Raw genomic sequence first — 25699 nt, forward strand, 5'->3', positions numbered from 1 at the left:
GCAAGATCAGGTTTGTACAAAAAAAGATCATAGTTTCATTGGCATACTTTCCAACAAAATAAACATGATTAGTTATATAAAGAGTAACTCATCAGAACGCATTTTTACCACAATTATCAGGTATTTAGGATTTTCTTGCTTAGACTTTGCTTTCTTCAAAGTAACCTCCTATGTCTTAAACAACAGCATGGCATTCATTCCACAAGCTTTTTTAAGGTATGTGTCAGGAATTGCATTCCAAGCTTTGCTAAATTAATCAATGAGAGACTGCTGATTTGTGGGATGCACTTTTCTGACTGATCGATTCAATTTGTCCCACATAAGCTCAATTAGAGAAAGGTCTGGAGGCTGAGGGCGCCAAACCATCTTTCGAAGAGCACCTTTCTCTTCTCTTTTGTCTAGGTAACCCTGACAGAGCTTGGAAGAATGTTTAGGATCATTATATTGCTACAAAACAAACTTTTGACCGACAAGTCTTAGTCCAGATGAAACTGCATGATGATGGAAGATGGAGTGGCACTGTTCCTTCTTCATGACACCCTTTACTTCAAATAAATCTCCTACTCTATCACCTGCAAAGCCTCTTCATACCATGGCACTACCACCTCCATGCTTTATTGTGAGTGTTACACATGGTGCTTTAAGACGTTCATCAGTTTGTCTGTGGACATACACTCTGCAATTTGAACCAAATACTTCAAACTTGTTTTTGTCGGTCCAGAGGACTTGTTTCCAATCATCATAGGTCCAATTTTTGTGTGCTTTTTCCCCGCTCATATCTCTTTTTCTTGTTCATTGGGCAAAGTAGTGGTTTTATTGCAGATACACAACCCTTCAGACCAATCTTTCTCAAATGTCTTTTCACAGTTGTCAGAGATATGGGTTTTGACCTTGTCATGTTGAGTTCCTCCATTATTTGTGGTGCTGTTTTCTGCTAATCTCTCTTACTGGTGACAATGATGTATTTATCCTCTGCTTTTGTAGTAACCCTCTTTCTTCCAGACCTTTTTCTATCATCACAACTTCCAGTTTCTTCTAGTTTCTTCAGACTAGATTTAATTTCGCACTGAAGTTGTGATTCTTGTAAATCTTCTCAACATCTTTTCTTTTGTGAACATTTATTCAGCAATTGTCCAGTAACTTCAATGTATACCTAATTGAGGAAAATGGAGCATATCAATGAAAACAATGTCTGATCATGCAGTGAACACATCCCAAAATCTATAGAATTCATACTGGTTTTTAAGAAAGGCATTGTGAACAGAAAGTTGAAGTTGCTTCCAAACTTTTGGCCTGTAGTGTATGTACATGACAAACCCTCAGATGATAAGGTGTCGTGTCACCGCGTGCCACCAGTACAGCTTTAATGCTTCTTGGCAAGTCTATGGAACTCTAAAGGAGGGACGAACTCTATTCTTCCAATGACATTCCCTCATTTAATGGTTTCATAATGGTGGTGGAGAGTTCACATCATTTTCAAACTCATCAAATCATTCAATGACCCCTTCTGCCTTATGGATGGGGGCATTGTCATCCTGACAGAGACCACTCCCATCAGGATGGAAATGTTTCATCATGGGATAAAGATGATCATTTAGAATTAGTCTGTGCTGATATGCAGCAACTCTTCCCTGTAAGTGGGCCCAAACCCTGCCACCAAAATGCTCGCCATCTGTATATAGTTTCTTTTTGAAAAAGCCTGCGTATTTTCCTGAAGTTGGGCTCAGTAGTTTTTAGGAAACATTTTTATGATTCAAATAAAATCTGTGCAACTGATGGGGACTGTTTATATTGGATTTAAACACAGTTGGATCCCACAAAGCCCAGCTAATTCAAAAGAAACCGCAGTAGTCATGTTCCTGGAAATGAAGGTTCATATCACCAATTGCAACAGAGCGGCACATGCCATTATTGGACAAACATGCTTGCTTTCTTTGCAAAAAATAATGAAAGGCTTTAGTGGCAATATTTGTAATAAGGTTTGGTCTCATAAGATTTGACAAATACAGAATATCACCAGCTTTATTGATTCTGGACCACTGGCAAGAACATATAGATATTGAGTTTCTGAGGCAACATAAGATAAAATAGTTACAGAGAGGTCAAAAGATCTCAGCTTATTTGATAAATTACATGAAGCTGACTCACAGTCACAAAATCCACTGGTGGTGGACAACTAATGCACTGAATCTGAAACAATAATATAATAATAATGTTTCAGTTAATTATCTCTGAGGTAGCAAAATCAGGGATTCAGGGATCTAAAATAGTATACAGAATACCAGCAAAACCATCACAATGAGGCGATTTTAACAGCTCAGAACTTACCATTGTATGACCCAGTTTTCAAAGCTTAACCTTCCTCTTGCATTTTTCTTCATGCAAAACCATTTCCCAGTAATTAAAGCCCATGCTTTGTTTTCCTTTTTGATCTTTTTTCCTTACCGTCACCAATCCCAATTAATTGATTGTACAGTACTATTACCGCCTGTGTCGACAACGTCTAACAGAGATTTTTAGACGTCTTCAAAAATGATTAAAACATATTTTAAAAAACAGAAGTTACATGGGTTGGCATTCTCCATAATTATTTTGAAAAAACACACATTTTTCATAATTTTGAGTCAATAACACCGCCCATACTGACTAATGTGCCAAATGGTTATTAAACGATAGCTAAAATAGTCCCCCATCAAATTTACTTCCGTCTGAGTAACGTTTGTTAAAAACTATAATGCCCAACTGTATGGGAATCACTGGACTGGAAAACCTAAAAATTTTGAGACAGACTGACTCACTGCTGGTTTGAGTCTTTTCATGGGATTTACTGACTGTGAGAAAAACACAGAAGATTATCAGACTTGTCCTTTAACTATTTGTTACCTGTAGAAACTCTAAGATGTAGAATAATTCCCACTGTACTCTTTCAAAAGGTGAACACAGCTCATAGTCTTGAGGTAAGATACGGAAGGTGATCATTTTATAAAGTAAGGTCCATTGGTAATCTTGACCCATGAGTAAAGGTTAAAACAAATAGCTATGGGAGTTTTCAAAATGCTTAGACTAAAAAGAGGCTACTCAGTAGATCTTGTTTTCCAGGGCATTTCATTAAACACATGCACTAATAAAATCCTGTTGCATATTCAAGCCTCCTCTACCTCAGGGATGTTGGCTACTGCCATATTTCAACAGAAGCCAGAGGACACGTCTGGCATTTCACAACCCACCAGACGCATAATGCCTCCAGTTCACGGAACCATAACTTCTGCGACTCCCCAACACATCCATTATTGCAATTCATTCAAGTTACAGCTGATGACTTCTCTCACTAACATCTCGTCAGCATGATTTGTTGGTTTCATTTGATTCATCAGAATGACATAAAACTGGGAAAAAACTTTTGATTATCTGTGCTTGTTCTGCTTTCGGGTAAAGTTTACTGCAGCTCTCACCTGCTCCCAGCTGTATTTATTTCTCGTTCGGTCAAAGCACATCTATAGCCTCCAAAAAGAATTTTCTTCTTGCTTCAAGTTCATACAAATTTTAGTTTCTGTGTCAAGAAAATTCTTTACCTGTGGCATGCTCCCTGTTAAGGAGATCACAGCAATTTAAAGAACTTTCTCTGAATCATGTATGTTTCATTAAGGACATTCCTCTGTATGCATATTAGTAATGAGCATTTAAATCCAACAAAAGTTTGGAAGCTTTTGCACAGAGCATTCATAACTGAGGTCTCTGGAGAACATGCAGGCATCATCCACAACATAGCTGAAGAATTTCTAACAGGGATATTCTCTCTTTGCTGAAGCAATGCCCGCAGCAGAATGAAAGACAGCCTGCAACTACAAAAGCTCTGTTTGATGGTATTAACAAGCCCAGTCTGAGAATCTCTGCTTAAACAAGGCCAGACCCTTGTCCCTGCCATGGTAACAAACAACCAGAGTGACTATCACTAATCTCACCACAGAGCATGAGTGTAGATGTAGAGAGGGTATTGACAACATGCTGTTCGGACAGCTGTATAATATGCTACAGCAACGAGGTCTTCAGTGGGTTGTGCTGAAGGCTCAAGCAGACTGGTGGAAACAAATGTAGTGACCTCCAGCAGATGTATAATTCATGACCACCTACACCGATGAGCTACAACATTAAAACAATCGACAGACAAAGTGAATAGCATTGATCATCTCGCTACACTGCCATGTTGGTGGGAAACCTTGGGTCCCCGCATCCCGATGCTATCAAACATCTGCAGAGTTCATCGACATAAGTCTGATCCAATGAGTCCCCACCAATCTGCTGCCAATGTCTAAGTGTCATAGAGGACAGCACACTCCCAGAGGACCCATGGTAATGTGTCAATAGGGTCAGCAGTGTTTTGGCAACAAGAGGGGCCTACACAAAAAGAGGCTGACACGTTTAATGTTGTGGACATTCAATGGATGCTATATATGGCTACAAAAGTTGTAGAAAGTATCTGCATGATCTTGGTCACAAATAGCACTGATTTCCTTCAAAGAGGCAGATGACAAGTGGTGTGTCAAAGAACAAGGTTGGGAGGATTCAGAGGTTCTCCTTTATTAGATAGTCGAGACAGACGGGAAATGTGGGGATGCACAGTAAATGTCCAGCCAAACGAGTGTAAAAGCAGGGACTCACTGATGACAGTGTTTGTCCATGTCCATGTCTATGCACCCTACTGTTGGAATGTTGTTCACTTAATCTGTACAAAAATAAAATCAAAACCAAACAAGTTGTGATCTTATATGTGCTATGCTTGGTGAGACTTTCTGGAGCCTACAGAGGCAACAAGTAAAGACTTCAGGAAGTTACAGTGCCTGGTCAAGCAAGATGGAATTAAAGGCATTACAACCTATTAGGTATGGAGTCCTAGAGATGCTGGTAGGCAGATATTAAAACCTTTAGAGCATTTAGCCAACTGTGTGCAAGTGGCAGCTCCAAATTCAACAAATAAGACAGTAAGAGACAGTGGTGTCTAACAACTAGTTCTTATAACATTCTGCACTGCCATAAGAATTTAAACATGTTTATAGTCAATATTCAACATTGATAGTGTTACTTTTAGTTGTACGCTACAAATGTATGTACAAGAGTTAAGTATGAGTTTATTTGAGTGGAATACAAAGCAAGCAAAAATGCACTGTAAAAATTAACATTTTAACAATTTTTTAAACTAAATTTTTGAAAAATGTACGGTTATTTTAAAGTTTTTCCATCTGTGTTGTACAACTACATTTTCTCATGTTTTTAGAGGTATTTTATGGCAACGCCGCCATTTATGTACTCAGGGGATTTTATTTTGTGAAATATTTTTAAATACAAATTGTAATATTTTTAAACTTCTATTATATTTTATTCATAGTTATTTATTTGATGGTTATTATTGTACAAGTGATATTTTTAAAAGGTTTTTAAGGTTTACTTTTCATTAAATTACAAAGAGTAAATTAGAACAATAATAAAAACAGCTATATACTGTTTAACTGTTTTTCTAAGTACTGTTTTTAAAATATTTTTTCTGCCACCCTTGCTGCCAGATTTTCAGTTTTTTGTATTTACAAAAACAGTTTTTACAGTGTACCGAATATAGCTTCTCATTACCTAAAACACAGCTCATAATACAGCAGTGTGTAAAAGATTTAAGTGAAGGGAGTATCTGAAACTATCCATCCACCCGAAGAGCAGTTCTGATTGACCAAGAATCCACTTTAATTCTCAGCAAGTATGTAAATAAGTGTATTTCTGAAAATGTAGAACTACTGTCTCACAAATCATCTAAAATATTCAGCTTAGACTCTCAAAATGATCAGACAAAGAACTGGGCTCTCATTCCACAACCAGGTATTTTGTGAGGGCCAGGAAGCATCAGTACCTCTCAGCTAGAAGGCCTAACAAACCCCTCTGTGACTATTAGTCAATTAGAGCCAATGCTCTATTCCAGCCTTCTCCTCTGAACTCTACTATCCCACTGTGGTTGGGATAAAGATGTGTAAGAATTTTCTTCCAAGACAATCATTTTATCTCTTTTGAACAAAAAAAAATGAGACAACAGGATGATATCTCACATTCCTATTTCTACAGATATACTGAGGTTTGAAATTTAGTGTACAAGTCTTTGTAAATCTCCCATCCCCACCCACATAAGGTTGGATAGATAAATTTGTAGTCTGGGACTCTCTGCAGAGAAGCTTGATATCGGACTATGCAACTAAAATAAAGAAATGGTTTCCCTTTTGCTGAATCACCTTGGGGAATAGTGGGCTTAAGACTCTGATACTCTGGTATATATGGCAGTCTGCAGTCTCCAAAATTCACTCAAAATATGCAGCTGACACGGTTTACTGCAGTTTTAGGTAACATATAGGTGTTTCAAGGATTACATGAGATATTGTTCCTGCTGTCATCACAATGAGGACACTGTATCATAAGATTCAGAAACCATCCAGCTTTGGTTCATCTTGGTTTGAGATGTTATCCACTAGTTCTTAAAAGGAGATGCTCACAGATCCAAGAATTGCTGTATTTGAAGTTGCTACTGGAATGTTTGCACTTACAGGTGAACAGAGTGATGCCTTTCTGTCATTACTGGCATGATGGATAGTTTTGATTCACTGAAATCTGCCAAACCACCATGACACTGTCAATGGTTACAGAGTCTAATAGACATTTCAAGCTTGAGAAACTTAGATACCCTACAATGGGCTCAAATCTCAATGCCTTTCCTCCTCTTTAAAAAAAAAAAAAACTTTGTTCAACATGAATTACTTTCCTTACCCCATCGTAACAGTAACTATCAAGTTTTTTTCAGTTTTGTCTTGTAGTTTAACAGGAAGATTTCAAATAATATGATGGTCATTAAGTTTGAAATAATAAGTTTGGGTCAAAAGTTTGAGTTTGAAATCTTTATATGTCAGATATCTCTATCTTCCATGTCTACTTTCCTAGTTAGAGAGGAGATGCTGCACTGAAAGCACTTCAGTATAGCCCTTGTCAGACATTCACTCCTTTCCATTAACCAAACAGCAACTGAACGTGTCGGCTTTGTGTCTGAATGAGCACCCAGGTCTCGTTTCAGTAAAAACTGCAAGGGCGTTCTTACTGGGTCAGACCTCGTAACATTTTCATATCACTTTCAACACGGCACAAGACTGCATGCAGTCGTATTAATGGACAGGCACGCACAAACGACAGAGCTGTGTAATGCTATTTAGGGACGGCTTTTTCTACAATTCAGCAACACTATTTGTCTGAAAACATCACAGAGAGAGGAGAAGGCACAGTTTGCATGCCAATGTCACTTTACTCTATAATTTCACACAAATAAGGCTACAAACTGAAATATCCATTAAAAATAACATTTTACTGCCACGAAAGCAGACACCCAGATTAATGATAACCACTAATAATGAATATAATCCAGGTTTTCGGAAAAACATTAACAATTCTACTCAATTCAGTTCAATTTATATTCCATCAACTCACAACAAATGTCATCTCATAGCACTTAACATAGTAAGGCAAAGACCTTACGAGTTGTAAATACAGAACAGTGAACCCACCAATCCAAAGTCTCATTTGGATTCCCTGTGAGCAAGCAGTTGGTGACAGTGGGAAGGAAAACCCACAGGAGCTGTAGTTTGGTTTGTTGCTTCTGGCTGTTTGCAGGAGTTTCCTCTGAATTTATTAAAATCCTTCTCCAGTCACTGATTAACCCACTAAAATTCATGTCTGTGGACGTACGTCAAACAACTGTGACTGTAATTCCATTAATTACAATTAATAGTCATTGTCACTAGCTGATTTTCAGACAGAAGGTCCACACAATGTTATCTCTGGATCCTCACAGCGATTGTCAGGTATTCGAGGCCACAAACACATGGGCTGAAATCTGTCCTCATAGCGCAGCTTAGAACATGACTGAAAGCCTGTTGCAGTATAAACTTTGAAAGAGAGAACGTGCACACACACCTCTGCTACGGGAACCTTCAAGATGGAGAAAGTGAGCCACAACAGCTTGTCAAAGTGTGTTAAAGGGTGACAAAAGCTTAGCAGGAGAGACAGGCCAAGAGAAACTGAATGACTCATAATGTGCAGACCCCATCTTTGCACTGCAAATCACAGCGTCCAGAGAGTAAATGTGATTAACCTGCAGAAACACTTCTTAAACGAGGAGGATGAAAAGGACACATTTTGCGCCACAGTGGGTTTTATACCAGTGAGAGAACAGATCTTTTATTGTGCTGCAAACAAAGACAGCACAAAAGGCACATCCTTCATTCACTACCCATGAGAGTCAAGTGGCAACATTTTAAGCTCCAACTGGATACTGATCCTATATCAAACATGATCTATTGACTAGTCCTTATTTATCTCAGCTTGTTTTCAGAATATATCTGTTTATTAAGTTTATTGTAGAAATAATGTAGTACAATACAGTACAAAACTATTTTATACATCATGTCAGAGGCCTCATAGCAACACTATGAATTGAATACCTTCATCCTGCTGCGGGCATCACTTCAGCAAAGAGAGAATATCCCTGGTAGAAATTCTACCGCTATTTTGTGGATGATGCCTACATGTTCTCCGGAGACCTCAGTTATGAATACGCTGTGCAAAAGCTTCCAAAACCTGCCTAGTTTCTGGCTTTTTCACCCGTCAAGTACAAGGGGACGATGCTCTTTGGAGTGCAACTGGTCAAATGTAAAGAAAACAAACATATCTACGGTATATTGCCTCTGAAAAGTAAAAAAAAAATAAAATAAAATAAATAAATAAATAAATAAATAAAAAATCAGTTCTTGCATTAGCATAAAAAAACATTAATCTCTGGTAAATATTTTGAAAAAAAACTTGAATTTTGCCTTGAAAATTTTATAAGCAGACTAGAACATTGTTGAGGGCATTAATTACTGTGATTCTGGGTTCTTGGATGATGCTGACAAGCTGCATCTTGCACCAACACTACGCCGTCGCCACCTTCGTAGTGGAAAACTGTTACGAATGTCAGTAAGGCAGCATTTAGACTAAGTTAAGCCCGGCATGACAAACAGAAGCCTTACATTTATGTGACTGGAGTCAATCTGTGGAGGGGTATAATGCACGCGACTTCAGCATAACAAAAACACTGAGCACAAACAAACCTGGTCTATTGACACTGTCCTGCAAAGTGCTGCATTTGCCAGTCAATTACAAGCAAACACACATTCCTGAAAGACTCATTTGTATCATGAAAGCCACATTTCTTCTGATTAAGTCACCACTGTCAAAGCTTAAGATGAAATAGTCGCCCCTGTGACTTTTCAGTGTTGCAAACCATCTGCAATTAATATGAACCATTCTGGAGTGATTTGGTAGAATGAATGTAAATACTGCTAGCAGTGTGCTAATATGAAAGACCTGAACATCTAGTGCAATATGGGGTTCAGTGTTGTAACCACGGATACTTGGAAATGTGGACAAGTGGAAGTGGAATAGAAATGGCTTGACCTCTTTGTTTTAACTCCATAATGTACTTCATACAATGGTTAAGCTTCATTTATATTCCTGTGAACATTTATACTTCTGTAGTATAAGTGTTGCTCTACAGTTGTACTGCTACAATACTACAGAGGGTCTGGGCTTTTATGTCCCTGTGTTCAGTTTCTTTGTGAAGTTCAAACAATGGTAACTCAAACGGAGCAGATCATGTTTGACTTGAAGCTAACACAAGCTGAACAACTCTTACTTTTACCCAAATTACCACAGCACAGTAAAGCCAGAAGACGTCTGAGCTGATTGAGTCTATGAACAGGTTGTTAGAGGTGTTAAAATGAGAAAACAGCATGTGGCTACATTGGCAGAACACTGGCTCTTGTGTTTGCATCACTAACAAGCCTGATACAACTTACTGCATGTTACATTTTGTTCCACAGCAGCATGACATTTGTTCAAATAAGTCCCTACCGACCCAATCAATACCATGTAAACATGGAATATCACTACCAACCAGACAAAGCAAACCAACTGCACTTCTACGTCACCGCAACGTATAGCTACATTTATATTTACATATGACTCTTAGCACATGCCAGTGAGCGATAGAGTTTTCAATTTCTTAAAACCAAAATTAAAAATGTGTGTATGGAAATAAAATGATCCAGAAAAATATTCTTATATTTACATTTCAAGTGGCATAAAACATGTACAGCCCTTCCTTCTTTATAAATGTTCAAGCCCTAATTGGGGGTTCTGACCCACCAAAGCCCAAAGAATTCAAGTCTGAGAAAGAATTTATCTAGTATACTGTTGGGGTGGAATAAAATGGCCCTACTGGTATTCCATGAAGAGCCATATATGCTGACAGATCAATTAACATTCAGTTGTAAAAATGAAAATAACCACATTGTAGTCAGCAGCACATCTCATTTATCTGTCACTTAACACTGAGCCACAACCACAACAAATATCAGTTCATCAGCAGTTACTGCATGCCTGTCTTCCTCAATTCAATAAAAACTGAAGCATACAGAACTTTACAAATGCTGCCAACTTGTTTCAAAGACATGAAACATGCAGCACAGTGAGGGACAAACACAGATTAGCAAGCAGCAGCGTGAAATCCTCACACTTCTTATAAAAACAAATTCAAAAAGACTCTTAACAACTCCTAGGCTATGCTGAGTTAACAGTTCTCATTAATTATCTCCACTTGATTTTTGAGAGTGAGTCATGAGGGCCAGAGAGATGTGCCTCAGATTTTGGAAAAAGCATTTCAAATAAATTTAATATTAAAATCTTTTATTTCTTTCCAAAGATTTTATAAAGCTCAGTGTGACTAATGAAAAGCATATTGAATTGTAAAATGATGAAAGACTAGTTACCGGGGGACTTCTGAAGATATAAAAATATGGTCCTCTCAGTGCCAGGAACTTGAATACTGAAGTTGGACCAGCAGTGCTGCCCTCAGGGCTTTCACACGCCCAGCCCATGTGAACGATCTGCAGAGAAATGAAGGATGACATTTACACCATTTTGATATTTGATTAAAAAAGTGAAAAATGTGCAAAATAAAAAAAAAATCTATTCTTGCTCAGTTACCATACAAGAATTGCAAAACATATCCTGCCAATGGAAGTGAATTAAACACAAGCTACACTGATGCAGCTCGGAAGTTATACATTTAAAAAGATCCTCCTCAGTACAGCGGTGCTGCAGTCTCAGCCGCACTGCAACAATTTACCTTTGATCTACACCAGATTGACTTGGGATGTTTCTCTGCTCTCAGAGAAAGCAGAGAAACATCCCAAGTTCTCTATCTGTACTGCACTGCTTCAACTTCTACACCGCTAACTTCTGTTATTACCAGTGTACATTGACGCCCAGGTGCCGATCTATTTCCTGATAATACCGTTTCACATTTCAAAGATACGGTTTTATTTAAGTAATGAAGATTTGGTCCAAAAATGCTTTTTCTCCAACTGGCTAACTGGCCAATCGGCATTTTACTCTGTAGATTCCAAGCAGATCTGTTACAAGAGCTGCAGTTATCGCTAATGATAATGATAAGATACTCTAAGAATCGGTACTTTGATAGTCACCATCTGCTGCCTAATTTAAATTAACGAACAACTGCAAACGTCCATGGTACCAACATCTAACCAATATTTTAGAAGAGATGACACAATGGGTTCAACCATGGTCCTTAATAAATTGGTTTGTAAGGCCACACAGTATAACACAAAAAAGTAAAGTATACTAACCATATCCAGAAGGAGGCCAGGAAAAATATTGGAGTTCATAGGCTGTTTTCCATTGTAGGAACTACGACCCATTTTAAGACAGAATAAACCTTTGTGTCTGTTCTGACTGCAAAAACACTCCCATACAACCTGAAAAATGTACTCTTACATGCACTGAAACACTGCTGTGTTGGTCTAAATTCAGAGAAGATAAATGCTGTTGGTTAGTTCTGAGAGGACAACAAGCACTGTTTTTCTACCCTTTGAAACCCTTGTCGTGTAGCAATCTCTTGAAAATCGAGCACTTAAACATGAACTACAGACTAACATAAATTGTTCTAGTACCTACATGGTTGTAACGCTGGAGCTGTGTTTAGTAACTCGTATTTGTTGTTGTTCTAGCACTCTTGGATTTAACATCATGGTCGAAGCTGTTGGATCCCAAATGGAAACAGAAAGGCTGAAAGGGCCAATTAGGGGGCCGCTCCTGTAAACTTTCATGCCACCTCATGCTTGCCTCGAGGTTCTGCAGTGAAAAGCTGCCTCATGACACCATCTGCTCTCTCAAGCACTCCCCCGCACATATCCACAGATGTACAGATTATTGCTCTTACAGTCAAAATGCACATTCATGAGGTGTCGTTGAGCGATAAGCAGTATATCATAAAACCACAGCGTTTTCAGTTGAGGTCTGGCATCTTCCACTGTTTTTCTTTTCTGTATCCATTCTACTACCAACTAAAAGTGGACTGTCAGAAGCGGTTGAAGGGGCTGTTGCACTTATGGCAATTAGACATCAGTTTTCAAGAAGATATGTTGGGCTGGTGTGTCGAGTTAAGCCAGGGTCTGCATACCTGATCATCCGAAGAGCAGTATTTGTTCACTAGCTTTATCTACAAGAGAAGCAAAACAATGACATATACATTTACAAAAGACTACATTGCAGATTGTATTTTATAAAAGCATTCTGACCCCATTAATAGCTGTGAATTAAACTGCTGAGATACTCCTAACACACATACCTTCACACTTTATTTATACACTTTTTCTGCTGCTTGATAAAATCTAAACAGTTTCTTGCAACATCTTTATCTGGATATAACAATGTGTGCCAAACGGCACTCACACTAATTAATTCATCCCATTCACATGACAAACAGCACCTTAAATGACAGCATGGGAAAACACTTCCACGATAAATTAATGTCTCTTATCTGTTGACATAATAGGGATTCTGCTGATTTCTCGCGAGTAAGAGAATGCAGAAGAAAGGCTTAATACATATACAAAGTAACAGTATGTATGCAATCCCAGGATGTGACCCATAAAAATACAATGTGCTTTAGCCAGATCAGACACCAGCATGTCCCATAAGAGTTCTGTTTCAGTTTGATCTTTAAAGCAGCAACCAGCACAGCTGAAGTCAGTGAATTATTATAGAGGTCGATTAAAGACCACCTGCCAAACATGTATGACACTCTGAAAGAGAAGCAGATTTCAAAATGTGCACCTTTCTCTGGAAGGTTATCACTCTGCCAGAAAAATGTTGCAAACCCATGCAAAACATTGTCACGCTGAAAGCACACCTGGTGTGTCAGCATATCACACTCAGCACGGCGCTTTGCTACTTGCTTGTTCCACCTCAGCTGCATTCAGAAGGTTCGTTGTCACCTGAAATCTGTGTATTATTAGGCACCAACAAGCTGCCCAAATCTTTTTTTTGACTGTCTGAAAGAACATCAAAGGGCATCAAATAATCCTCCACTGTGCCAGAATACACTCACCCACATGGAAAAAGTCGAGACGGACCCTAGGGGTGTCACAGAGTCTATTTAAAGGTTGTAGGTCATTAAAACAAAAGTTCCGCTCTCTCGCAAAGCGGGCACACAATTACTTCCTGATTGGCCATTTAGCAATCACACTCCACGTCCGTAATTAGGTGATGCAGGCATGAATTAATCACACTTTAAAAAAGGCAGCTGTGCAATCGTCAAGCATAGGCATACAGTACGTCTGCATCCTTTACCAAAAAGCTTTGCATCATCAGTGTGATAATCAAAGTGAAATAGGAGGAAATGAGAGAGAGAAGAGCACATGCCGAATGACTACTTAGCAGTCATTAATTAGGTATGAGAGAGCCTCTTTTTTTGTCGGCAGAGGGGGAGAGGTGCCACTGTGAGTCAACGAGTGAGTGTCAGGAAGGGTCTATTAAAACCATGTTAATATGTGAGGGGGGAAAAATACATACAATGTGGGCAAAACATATTGTACTGTAAGTATCAGTGTTGGTGTTTTAGACTTTTAAATATCATAAGATAATCATATATCGCTTGCCGAATGTTTGTGAAATTCTATGAACTAATAATCAGTGCATTTATACTACTTGAAATGACCTAACTTTAATTAGGTAACTGATGCAGCAGATTCTGAAAGCAGAAAATACTTTTCAAAAAATCTGACAAAAACTCATTTCATTGCACAACATTTTAAACACAAAAATATCTATAAAGCTATTCAAGTTGAAATCACAGATTTTCTTTTCACCCCTCGTTTTCAATAAAGCCTTGCAGAAAGATCCAACCGAGCCTCTAATGTCTAGAGATGGACTTACGTTCTCCTGCGTCAAGTCATTGATATTTGTAGATATTGCTTGAAGCCAGTCTGTGCTTTCTGCTGCGGTGCAAAATTGAAGAATATTGGTGCTGGCTCCATCCAAGGCAAAGACTTCAAAACAGTTGCACCTGGAGAAACACAGACGTCAAAATTAGACAGAAAAGGAGCAAAAGATTGAAGACGCGATTGCACAAAGTGAAGCTGAAGCAGTTTGTTACTCAGTCACTCCTTAAGCTGTGAAACTTCTATTACTACATTAGATCATTTTTTGTGATGGGCTGGTGACATCCAATTATAAAAATGACATAAAAACATTTGTGTCTGGTTTACAAATGTTTTAATTAAATGTAATTAAAAGCAGAGTTCAGCTAATGGCTGTAAATTAACGGAAATACCATCAGAGCTTTTGTGTATTTAATGCATAGACTATAAAAAGGGTTTGAAAAGTGAAAGCAAAGTAGAAGTACTCTAAATTAAGGCCTGACCGATTCATCGGACACCATTCACTTGGCAAATAATAGCCTTTTTCAAAATAATCGTCATTGGCTGGAGTTTTGCCGATCAAACGCCAATATATTCTTAATTTCGCACTAAACAGTAAATGCTGCTAAGTGTCGGAGTCTCACAGAATAATGTCCTTGTGCCGTTTGTCCATTATATGTAGCTCTGACTCCATTCAATCCTCACTGCTGTCTTCTCAGTAACATACAGGAGTAAGCTACAACCAGGCAACACTACAGGAGTGGGCTGAGCCGATGCTGTGAAATTAACAATAACTCAACATCTCCTTTTTCAGTTTAACTCTCTTTGCCATGTGCCACGACAAGTGACACCTGCTTCATTGTGTTGGTCATGCTTTATATTTTCATACAATACTTTCTCAGGAAAAAGTATTGCAAAACAGTAAAATGTTCTGCCTGTAATTCATACCTCTGTTGTAAGCATTAAGGCACCAAAAAAAAAGTTATTTTATTTATTATATATTTTTAAAATTAATTGGCCAATTAATCGGTTATCCGAATTTTTTTTGCCAAATATCGGCATCGGCCTCAAAAAATCCATATCGGTCAGGCCCTACTCTAAGCCTCCATTTTTTAAAAAAAGGGCCAACAGGAGGTAACAATTCTGGTTACAAAAAAAATGTCCAATTGTTGAGACCAATGAGAAAATGATCCTACTTCTCATTTGATTTAACTTAACATTTTCTTCATGAGTTTATGGTCCCAGTTGCTAGTTTCAAGTCTAGCTCAATATAGCATGATGGTCATTTAATAAACTGTGGTTCCATTCAGAGTAAAATAGACAAAACAGCAGAATAGTTTTAATGTCCTTGAGTTCTCAACCACTTCCACCCCGCCCTTGTTATGGTGGGTTTCAAAACATCAAGATGGCAATGACTAAATGTCAAGGCCTCAAAATAACATTTCACAAACCAATGGGTATCTACACAGTCACTGTTACGCTGCTATGTCTATCTTGTGAATATAGTCTCTAGTTCAATGACATAAATATGCAACATTTTGGAACATGCTCTCTAGTAGGAAGTTAAATTAGTCGATTGATAAGAATCTTCCGTTTGTTCAGTCAAACAAGGCTTGTGTTGTGTTTGAGTGTAGTTCTTTTTGTTTTGTTTTTTTTAACAGAATCTGGTGCAAACTGTTTATTTTTGGCATTTTTTTAATGGGACATGTAGAACAAAGTGATTTTGATGGAATATCAAAATTTTCTGATTTCCATGATGGAACCCTGTGTCACATATAATACACTGAAGGACAATTGGAAAGTCGAAAATCTCACCGTCCTTTCTGCTTTAACAGTTTATGACTCTAATAAGCAGTGTAAGCTTGGCAATTTTTTAAAGAAAACATGTTTTTCAAACCTGCCAGCAAGTTCTGGGGTCCAGAGAGTTACCAGAGATGTAAGCATGGTACTGACCATCTCATCCAAAACTCCACCAGAATGCAAATACTGAACCACTCCTTTCACAGAAACTTTTCAACTTTTAGATTTTGACATTAATTTCTATATTCCTGATAATTTAAGCTGACCAATTCCTAAGAAACCTAGGAAAAAATGCATTAAAAAAATAACTAACAACTGAAAAGAGCATCCTCAGTGACATCCTCAAACTGGTTATGTCAAAATAAAGCACGCTGCAGTTGATGTAGAGAAGTTTCCCTTCACAAACCATTTACAGGAAGGAATGAGATTTGACATATTTGGTTTCATTTGGGTATTTTTTTTTTTTTTTAAAGAAAACTACCATCTCCTTGGAGTGCCTTCAGGTTAAGTGCACTGCTTTACAGACACAATTAAATTTCTCTCTTGATGGGGTGTTGATGAGGTCATCTGAGGGATCACACTCATCAGCAAAATGTGATTCCTTCTGACATTTAATTTCAGTGCATTTGCACGCTCCTGGCACTTTTAGCCTCAGAGATAGTTGTAAAGAAAAAAAAAAAAACAAAATTACGCATAGAAACAGTTGTATGTGACTGTGAAGCAATCCCTGGCATCGGAGTGGAAAATCTGCAACATTAAGGAAAACTCTTAAGGTTGAAGAAATGTTGAGCAGCGGCAGCAGGGAGATGTTGGGACGGTACGTGAGATGAAAGCTAATAAACACAGAAATAATAGAAAGCTTCCAATGCACAGAGTATGAAGAGGGAAATCTTCCAAGACAGCCCCTAAACCAGACAGTTCCTCCTCACTCACAGACACAGCAGCTCTTTAAGGTTACATGGTACAAAGTCAGCATTCCTAACAAATCCTCTGGTGAGCATGACTTTCATACTGTATCTGCAATAGGCTTGTTAAAATCTTATGTTCCGCTGCCTGTGTACTGACCCAGTGACTCTCCAGGGGTGATTTTGACTGGACTTAAATGTCGTTTTTTGATTTAACAAGGGAGCAAATTCTATTTTTGTCAGTGTGCCGCAGCCAAATTAGCTAAATGCTGTGAATTGTATGACTATAAAGCATCACTAATGGATATTGAGAATATTTTTCCTTGCAAACTAGCAACGCCAAAATACCCCTATTTGTCTTTTAGTGAGTAGATAAAATTAGCAGCTGATGACAAGACATTAGACACAGAATCTACAGTATATCAGTTGGAGCCCTTCAGTTAATGTAAAACATCTGACGTCGTACAGTCATGGGGGAAATGCAAAAAAGGATGAAAGTGCAATGAATGAAGAGCTCCAAAGGCAGAGATTAATCAAAGGAACGGACAGCTGGCAGATCAGTGTCAGGAGAACACAACCCTGTCAGGAGGAGCCGCTAAAATCCTTCCACCTTCAGTGAGCAGGACAGAAATCCTAGTCAGAGATAGGATCTAGGGAGTGCGATTCTTTCATACAGCTGCACTGTTCCCAACAGCACAAATTATTGTGCCTTGCCTGCTGACTAGGCAGTAATAAATCCACGGAGACAGAGCGTGGACGTATCACCCAGTCAACATGCAGGATAACACATGAAGGATATACGGCGGGGAAGTGTTTCTGAAGAGGAATCCAGCTATTAGTTTCAGTGGAGTGCGAACAGCAACGAGAGAGAAAATGTGCCATGGCTACTGATTAGTGAGGCGGTGGAAAAGGGCAGGCTTTGGGGCATTTTGATTTCAGCATAATGAGTGAGAGAAACGTGTTTGCTTTTGATTTCCTACCAAGAAATGCCTAGATCTAAGTTCGGCTTTGAATCCATGGCAGTGATCAAACGTACAGCTCAAATAAAAACATAGACTTGCATCATCAGAGTGCAGTATTTTAATTTGATTAATGTTGCAATCCCTTTCATGAAATTAACCCGATTTTTTGACCCTGTGTGTTTATGCTTAGTTGTTAATTCTCCATATAAGAATCCTTTATTTCCATTTTGGAGTCAGACTGAACATAAAGGATCTACAAGGAAGCAAGGCATGCATGCAAGCAATTGCAATTTTACCAAATCGACAGTAGAACCAGTCTTTGCTTTTCACCGCCTTTACAGTGAATCAGAGCTTTAAAACTTGCAAATCTGGCAAAAGTGTTATCGGTCAATTAAATGGCTGTTTATAAATGTTGGTCATGCTAATACATATGGGCCAGTCATGACGTTCTCTGTTCAGTTGGCACGTTATCATTTATCCTGATTATTGATAAATAGCAACTGACATTGTTGATGTTTTCTTGAGGTTGCATGAATAAGAGCATGTAAAATCTCAGATGGAGTCATCATTTTGTAAGCATATAGTAAACAGAGCAACCAAGATCCTAAACTTAACCAAGTAATTTTAGGGCCTAAACTCAACCAAACACAGACTGATACACAGTGAAGGAAAGCAACAGTCAAAACTATTTTATATCATAAATATGGTCCAATACAGAACTCAAAATTAAATATCCTTGGTAAAAGTTCGCTGACTCGCACTACCCCAATCCCATTCTCCAAATGCAAACTTTTCCAGGACATGATTGGTTGATAACATCCAAATTGGTGAAACTGTGTACATCAGTTATTGTATATACAGTCTGTATACAATACCGCATACATATCACAAAATACAATATACACTTTCCAGAAGGTCAGCCTCTCTCATGCACATGTGCATGTATCCCTGGATGCATATAACTAGTGGAGTTAGCAAAATGGCTGTTCCAGTTGGCTAACTTCTGTCTACTTTCAGTCAGAACTGAATCCTGTTCTTTGGAAAGTTGCAGGGACATTGTGCTTGTCACTTGAAGTAAGCTGCTCATGTGTGCTGTGCTGCCCCTCGTTTACCCAAATCTCTACAGTAGAGGTGGATGGAAAGTGACCCACAGCTAGCATGAACCATAGACTCTCAATCGCCACCTTAATGCGAATACAGCAGGTTGAAATATCCTTTAAGTTTGTGAGTGTCTAAGTGTCTAAAGTAATTAAATCGCTGTCAAATGATTAGATATGTGATATTGAAGGAATCGTGCAATCAAACACCAGAAGAATCCATATTCATCAGCTTCAACAGAAGAATGACAACTTGAGTTATAAGGTAATGAGATTAACACAGATATATGACAGCTGAATTAAGCGTCAGACTTGACAACGTGCTTTTGCCAAAGTTCAGGATCTGCTTCGTGAAGGTGAAGTGGGCCTGTTTTAGGACGCACTGCTTCCCAGTTTTTTGCTGCATCTATGAAAACTGTTCTGGGCAGACATTCATGTTTATGTCCAACTATATAGATACCTTAAATGCTTTAATGACCAAGGGGTCTACAAGTCATATTACTGATAGACTGTTCCATCAGATGCAGCTATATTCAGCCCATATTGAGTCTACTATGTAGGTTTGCACACCAAGCAGCTTCTTTCACCAAGGTTGTACTTCTGTATTCTTTTATTCAGTTCACTGTGTGTTTTATGGGCCAGAATGTGCCTTTATTGATGCATGATTATTATTACAAAGTGGTTCTTCTATGAAGCAGTCAATACTTGGCTGTAACTGGTCATTTTTGGATATAGCTCAAAAGTGGATCAGTTTTGATTTTGATGATAGAATAACAGAATAATAAAACAATATTTGCACTATTTATAGTATGAAAATAAATCACAGATAAAATTTTTAAGTAATTTCTTATCGCAAGTTGTTTGGTTGCACTATAGACAGACACATTAATTGCAAATCTGGTATATTGTTTTTATATTTCTAAATTGCTGGTTTAGATAGTGTTCACTGGATTGCATCAAACTGATGAGGGCTAAGACTTCAAGCATTACATTTATATATAACTGATGACTTCATGCAAATAACTGCTTGCTTTTAGATAAGAAACAAACCATTAACACAGTACTGTAGGCAAAAACCCCATTAATGTACGCAGTTTCTTCTCTTTCAAATGTATCCATTTTGACAGCTTAAACAAAAGGCTAAGAAAACCTCGCTGTCAGACTGAGGAGCAGCTCTGACACCTCAGCCTTGCTGGAAAAATGTGTGCAAAGTAAAGAAAGCAGGCTTGCTCTCTGCTTCTTTACTGTCAGCTACACATGTGGCCCTGTTTTCAGACTCCTCTTTTTTTTTTTTTCTTTTTTAAACATGAGTGGATGTCATTTCAGTAATCGAGAGAAAAACTTGTCATCCCAACCAGGAAAAAATGTACCAACAAGTATCACTGGAACACTGTATTGAATTACCTTCCAGACACAAAAACAATACAATCTGCAGAGTCCACGTTAACATTGAATGAGAACATGAGCATCAACAACACCTTCCCATCAACATTAATGGAAGCTCCTCATGCTGGCACTGGGACTGAAAATTCTGGCCAATGAGAAGAAATCCTCCATACCATAGTGACAAATAGACTGCACTGTGTTGGATAATTTAACATTCCAGCTGTTTAATATGTCAGGTAAACTTTCCAGCTTTCAAATGTAAATTGAAGTTGTAAGTTGATGAAGGACAGCACCTCAGTACACACGACTATGGCATCACGAACGATCGTGTTTAAAAACTGTGGCGTTTTAAATGTTATGGAACAAACGACAGCTGCTCAGGGCAGTTCAGATCCAAGCCTCATAGGAGCTACAACAGAATCATTTATTTGTTTATGTGGTTCAGCTTAAATTTTATATGCTTCCAAGTGGTTGACCATATAATTTAAAACTCCCCTCCATACACACTGAAGATGTGTATGCTTATGACTTTAATAAGATGTTTTTTGGACCATTATTTGCTCAATATTCACTGTTATGCTGCAAAATCATGTCTGTAGCTACGTACGTTTCTCCTGTGAGCAGACGTGTGTTCTGTGCATCAGTCGGCACACTGAAGCTCAAACATCTAACTGAATAAGCACAGATGATTTTTGAGTGGGGCTCAGGTTGAGCCGAGGTAATAGAAATAACAATAGGAAGCTGAGGTTTGAAAAAACTAAAACAATTTCACTGATAATATTCCTGCTTTACTGCTATTTTACTGTTATTATGAGGCAGATTGAGAGCAGAATACATAATATTAGTAACAACTAATTGGGTATGGCATTCTGATTTGTGATATGCAAGTAAAACCCACATTAACTCGGTATCAAAGCAATCTGCTAATTAAGAGATCCAACCCAAATCAGATTTTAGGCCTGAGGACATGAATACTTACCCTTCGCTTCAGTCATTAGATCTACCGTGTGCATGTGTTATGATTTGCCTTCTGCAATCAGACTTAATGAGAAATTTAATGCATTTTTGATGATTTCAACATGAAGATTTATGCTTCATTTGCATGCTTCGTTGTGTTCTGGGAAATGTAATCATGAAAAAGTCTTGTATTTTTAGGATTTGGGGTACAAAGTCACAAAAACTCTGAGTTGCAGTTTGTGTCTGATCTAGCAAAAATGCTAAATGCACATATCAATGAGAAAACGGGGATTTTCTAGCAGTCATAGACCATAACAGGACTAGATCAAGAAAACGAATGATATCACAATACATAAGTCTGACTACACTTTTGAGATCCTGTCCTGGTTCTCTGCCGTTCACCTCCATCGACCTCCACACTGATATGATCTGTATTTGTGCATTCTGATATAGCTGCTTCAGCCATGTTTTATGGAGTAAACTCTGATATTGATGTTCTCTCTGCCTCCAGGACTCTTTATTGACTGAACTCTGCTATTTCTGATTCAGAAGCGGGTTATTAGGCTTAGTGCGACTAAGCTCCAAATCTCCTCAATACATTTCTTCAATATTTCACTCCCACTTAGCCGTCATTAAATTGCTGATCAGACTAAACATTTGACAGAATTAGCATTGCAGGATTGTTGCTTCATCTAAATACAACCTAGAGGTAAAGATGAACTTCAGAGGTATGTCCTCAGACTGTGATGCAGATGAGAATCAGCTGCTGTATTCTGGACAATGCAGTGATACATTAGTAGACAAGTAAGAAGCCCATGTTTACTACTGCTATCTTACAGATAAATGTTGCATTTTGTTTTGAGATGTCTGATTTTCTGTCATCTTTAGGATTCTTGGGGATCCCTAAGCCAAAAGGTGGCAGATGGATTTTGTGAAATAATCTTTATACATTCAACTGCAACTACTTCATTAAATTTAGGATTTTCCTCATTCCTTTACACTATGGTGTAAGGACAATTTGAATACACAGCTAAAAGTGAAGGATAAACTTCTACCAAGCGGGTATTTTTTCATGCTACTAGGCACGTCAACTCTAGACGGATGTTTCACTGTGTTGAATGTATGATCCAACCACTTGTTGACATCCTGCTCCTCTGTATGTTGTTATTTGAGCCATGCTGTTTTATTATATTTATCAAGTAGGTCTTATTTTCCTCTCAGTCTTCTCTTGTCATCTCCTGTTTGCTTTCTGTAAATAAAGCCTGCAGTTGACCCGAAGAATGACTGAATTTTTGTCATATGACTGTTGGTCGCAGCTAAGTCAGTCATGGCTTCTCAGTTGTGCTGAGAAACACAAAATTTAATTTTTTAGGATGTAAAATTTGTCTTGAAAGAACTACATGGCACACAGTACATTCATGGACAGAGAACAGATCAGGCAACTGTTTCTGTTTCTACAGTGTCTTGCTATGATAAATGGCTTAATATTAGTGGGTTTTTTAAGCATAACATGTCTTTCAAGCCCACCAGTGGATTTTGTGGTTCTAAGCGGTATTAGTTTGGGGGGAAAATGACTTGAATTACTTAGCTAAAAGTAAAGGATAAATTGCTGAAATGTCTGGCTTTGCCAGTCAAAGCATAAGCATTAGTAATACAAAAACAACCATTGTCTGAGCAAACTAAACATTGACAATCAAATTGTATAAAAAAACAAAACAAAAAACATTGCCTCAAAGAGCACTTTTTAATTAACTCCTATGAACATTTTGGGATCACTGGGTGGTGCTGATGGAGGGGTACTTGAGCTCATCTGATGGGGCTGTGGAGGGTAGTTAATGAAGAGGAAATTAGCAACTATTTTAATAAATAGTCAAATAATTTTTCATGGAAAAATCCTATCATTTAAGGGTTGTAGCTTATCCATTGTGGGAATCTGCTGCTTTTCATGAAGTGTGAACTATTGCTATGAGAAATATTAATCTAATGATGTAATACTAGTCATTGACAGAGTTTAGTTTTCACTTCTAGTACTTTTGATAACTAGCACTAGGTCTATTTCTTTTCCTAATCCTTAGTAACAATTACAGCACAGGACAGTTACTTGAATCACTGCAGACCAGCAGCACTGTGTATACAAATGTTCTGGGGAGAAGTTTATAGGCAGTGTGTTTGAAAATCAGTCCAGCAGAAGTGTTGTTTAAGTGTAGACTGACCACCACCTTTAACCTGGGAGGACTGTCAACAACGCAGTAAGGCATTTAAAAAATAATTTTCTTATCACTGGCAGCTGCCTTGGGCTTGAAATTGGATAATACCCAACGCGGCCACCAATAAACAAGTTTAATAAACATTTTTAATTAACTGTGCCGAGTAGAGTTCTGTCATTTATTTATCATTAAGTACCTGCAATTTTTTGAATACTGCAGCTTGACACGCCCTATAGAGTAAGAGACTTGGACTCAGACTAATGCATGAGTGTAAGAAATGATAAGGAAAACTGACAAAGGTGTATCATTTTAAATTTGAATAAAAAGCAATTAAAATAGATAATGTGTTTCATTATGTCGGCTGTTTGCACAAAAATGGTAGCACTACATATTTAGAGCATATGCACAATCACTTAAATTCATGATAACAAACTATCTTTTGGTCTTTGTATATTTAAACCATAACTGCAGCAGCTTCTCTGGGCTTTTTCCTGCTTGATTCCTTTGTTTAATACAAAAATATCCAATACAAACATCACAGTACTGTGCTTAATGGCTCAAATTCAAAAAGAATCTTGTACTGTTAAATGTGTGAGCACAACTTCATTTATTTGTCTCCACTAAAATACATAACACTAAATGCGCAGCGTTTTTAGTTTTTTCAAAACTGTACTGTTTGACCAAACAATATGTATCGTTTAATACCGTGTTGCACTGTACATGCAGTTGTACTTATATCTTTTTACACCAATTTGTCACTGATAACGTGCTCATGATTTAAGAGCTGCATTTGTAGAATATAGACCTTTAGATCAGAAGCAACTTGATTCACATATGAAAAAGGAATAAGGTAAAATAAAACTTGCCAATCATGTAAATGTGTTGAAATCTCTTGTTATATTAGCATACTGCGCACAACACACTGGGTCGTTATCAGCCATTACCCAAATACCTCGACAAGATAAAAACAAAGGCAATTATTGTGTTGAAGTGACAGAAAACCAACTGAAACAAAAAACCCAATAAAGTGGCTGATACAGCGTGAAATAAAAATGATTCAGCTTTTTATATTAGAATGCTTTATGGGATCTGTAAGGTTCTGACCGTCAAACGTTAAACAATGTCAAACAGTACACCTCTGAGGTTTATTTGGTCCCACCGTTTGGCTATGATGGAAAATGCAGATTGAAAAAGCATCTGAAGAAAAATGGTGGTGAAATTACAGTACACAAGAAAATCAATACAAAAAGGGGAGGTATAATAATCAAAGGCATTTACAAGTTCGACCAGTGTTCTCGCAGTCACACCTTCTGAGCCACAGCCTCACAGCTGCGGTGACCTTTTAAGCCGTTTATGCCTGTGCATAGATATTGGCATTAACATCCTCCTCCTAAAATGAAAAGTGCTTGCTAAGCCAACAACTGTGCTCAGTGAACTGTGCACCTTAGAGGTGAATTATATCATGCTGGATTACCCTTACCTTAATTTATCTGTGCCAGCTTTGTATCTGGAGACTCTGGCCATCAACAAGGGCAGGCAGACGGCATCCAGCCAGCGCTTCTCATACTTTGGTTCATTAGCTGAGGGCGAAGGGGGCGACGGAGCCTGCGTGGAATACATGAACAATGCAATGAGCTTCCTGCTTCCCTCGCCAAGTCCTTTTGATCATTGAGGATGTGGCCTGGATGTAACACTTGCACCATTTACATGCACAAAGAATTCCCTTCTTAACCAGGGGAATTCAGCTCCGTGGTATGTAAACATCAAAATAATGGACCCCAGAGTGAACTGGTTCTAACCTATTATATTTGAGACAGCGTGAGACTCTCAGAGTGTTCACAGATTCCAAAATACACTGCAAATAGCAGCTCTGTTTTCTTTTCCTTATGTGCCTAATTATCTAATTTAACTGGGGTAAGAGCAACTTAACACTACATTTAGCTTGAATGTCTTCACAAATTTTTCACCCATTAAAACCTGGCGGTGGTAGGAAGAGTGTAATATGCCCCAACACTTTAACACTAATCAGCACTGTAAACTGTTAATAGT

General features: G+C 38.1%; 1 protein-coding gene across 3 annotated transcripts in view; it reads right to left on the bottom strand.

Moving 5' to 3' along the window:
* The window catches only part of sntg2 (syntrophin, gamma 2), a 116534-nt gene that overhangs the window by 36449 nt on the left and 54386 nt on the right, over positions 1-25699 (bottom strand). For 2 of the 3 annotated variants that reach the window (XM_023261194.3, XM_023261191.3), the window contains 4 exons: positions 25131-25255; positions 14353-14482; positions 12596-12634; positions 10884-11000 (listed from right to left, as the gene is read on the bottom strand). In XM_023261194.3, the coding sequence (XP_023116962.2) occupies positions 10884-11000; positions 12596-12634; positions 14353-14482; positions 25131-25255 (411 nt within the window). The remainder of the gene's footprint in view (positions 1-10883; positions 11001-12595; positions 12635-14352; positions 14483-25130; positions 25256-25699) is intronic. The other variant, XM_035943928.2, reaches the window with a different exon arrangement.

The sequence above is a fragment of the Amphiprion ocellaris genome, chromosome 20 (assembly GCF_022539595.1).
Source record: "Amphiprion ocellaris isolate individual 3 ecotype Okinawa chromosome 20, ASM2253959v1, whole genome shotgun sequence".
NCBI lineage: Eukaryota > Metazoa > Chordata > Actinopteri > Pomacentridae > Amphiprion > Amphiprion ocellaris.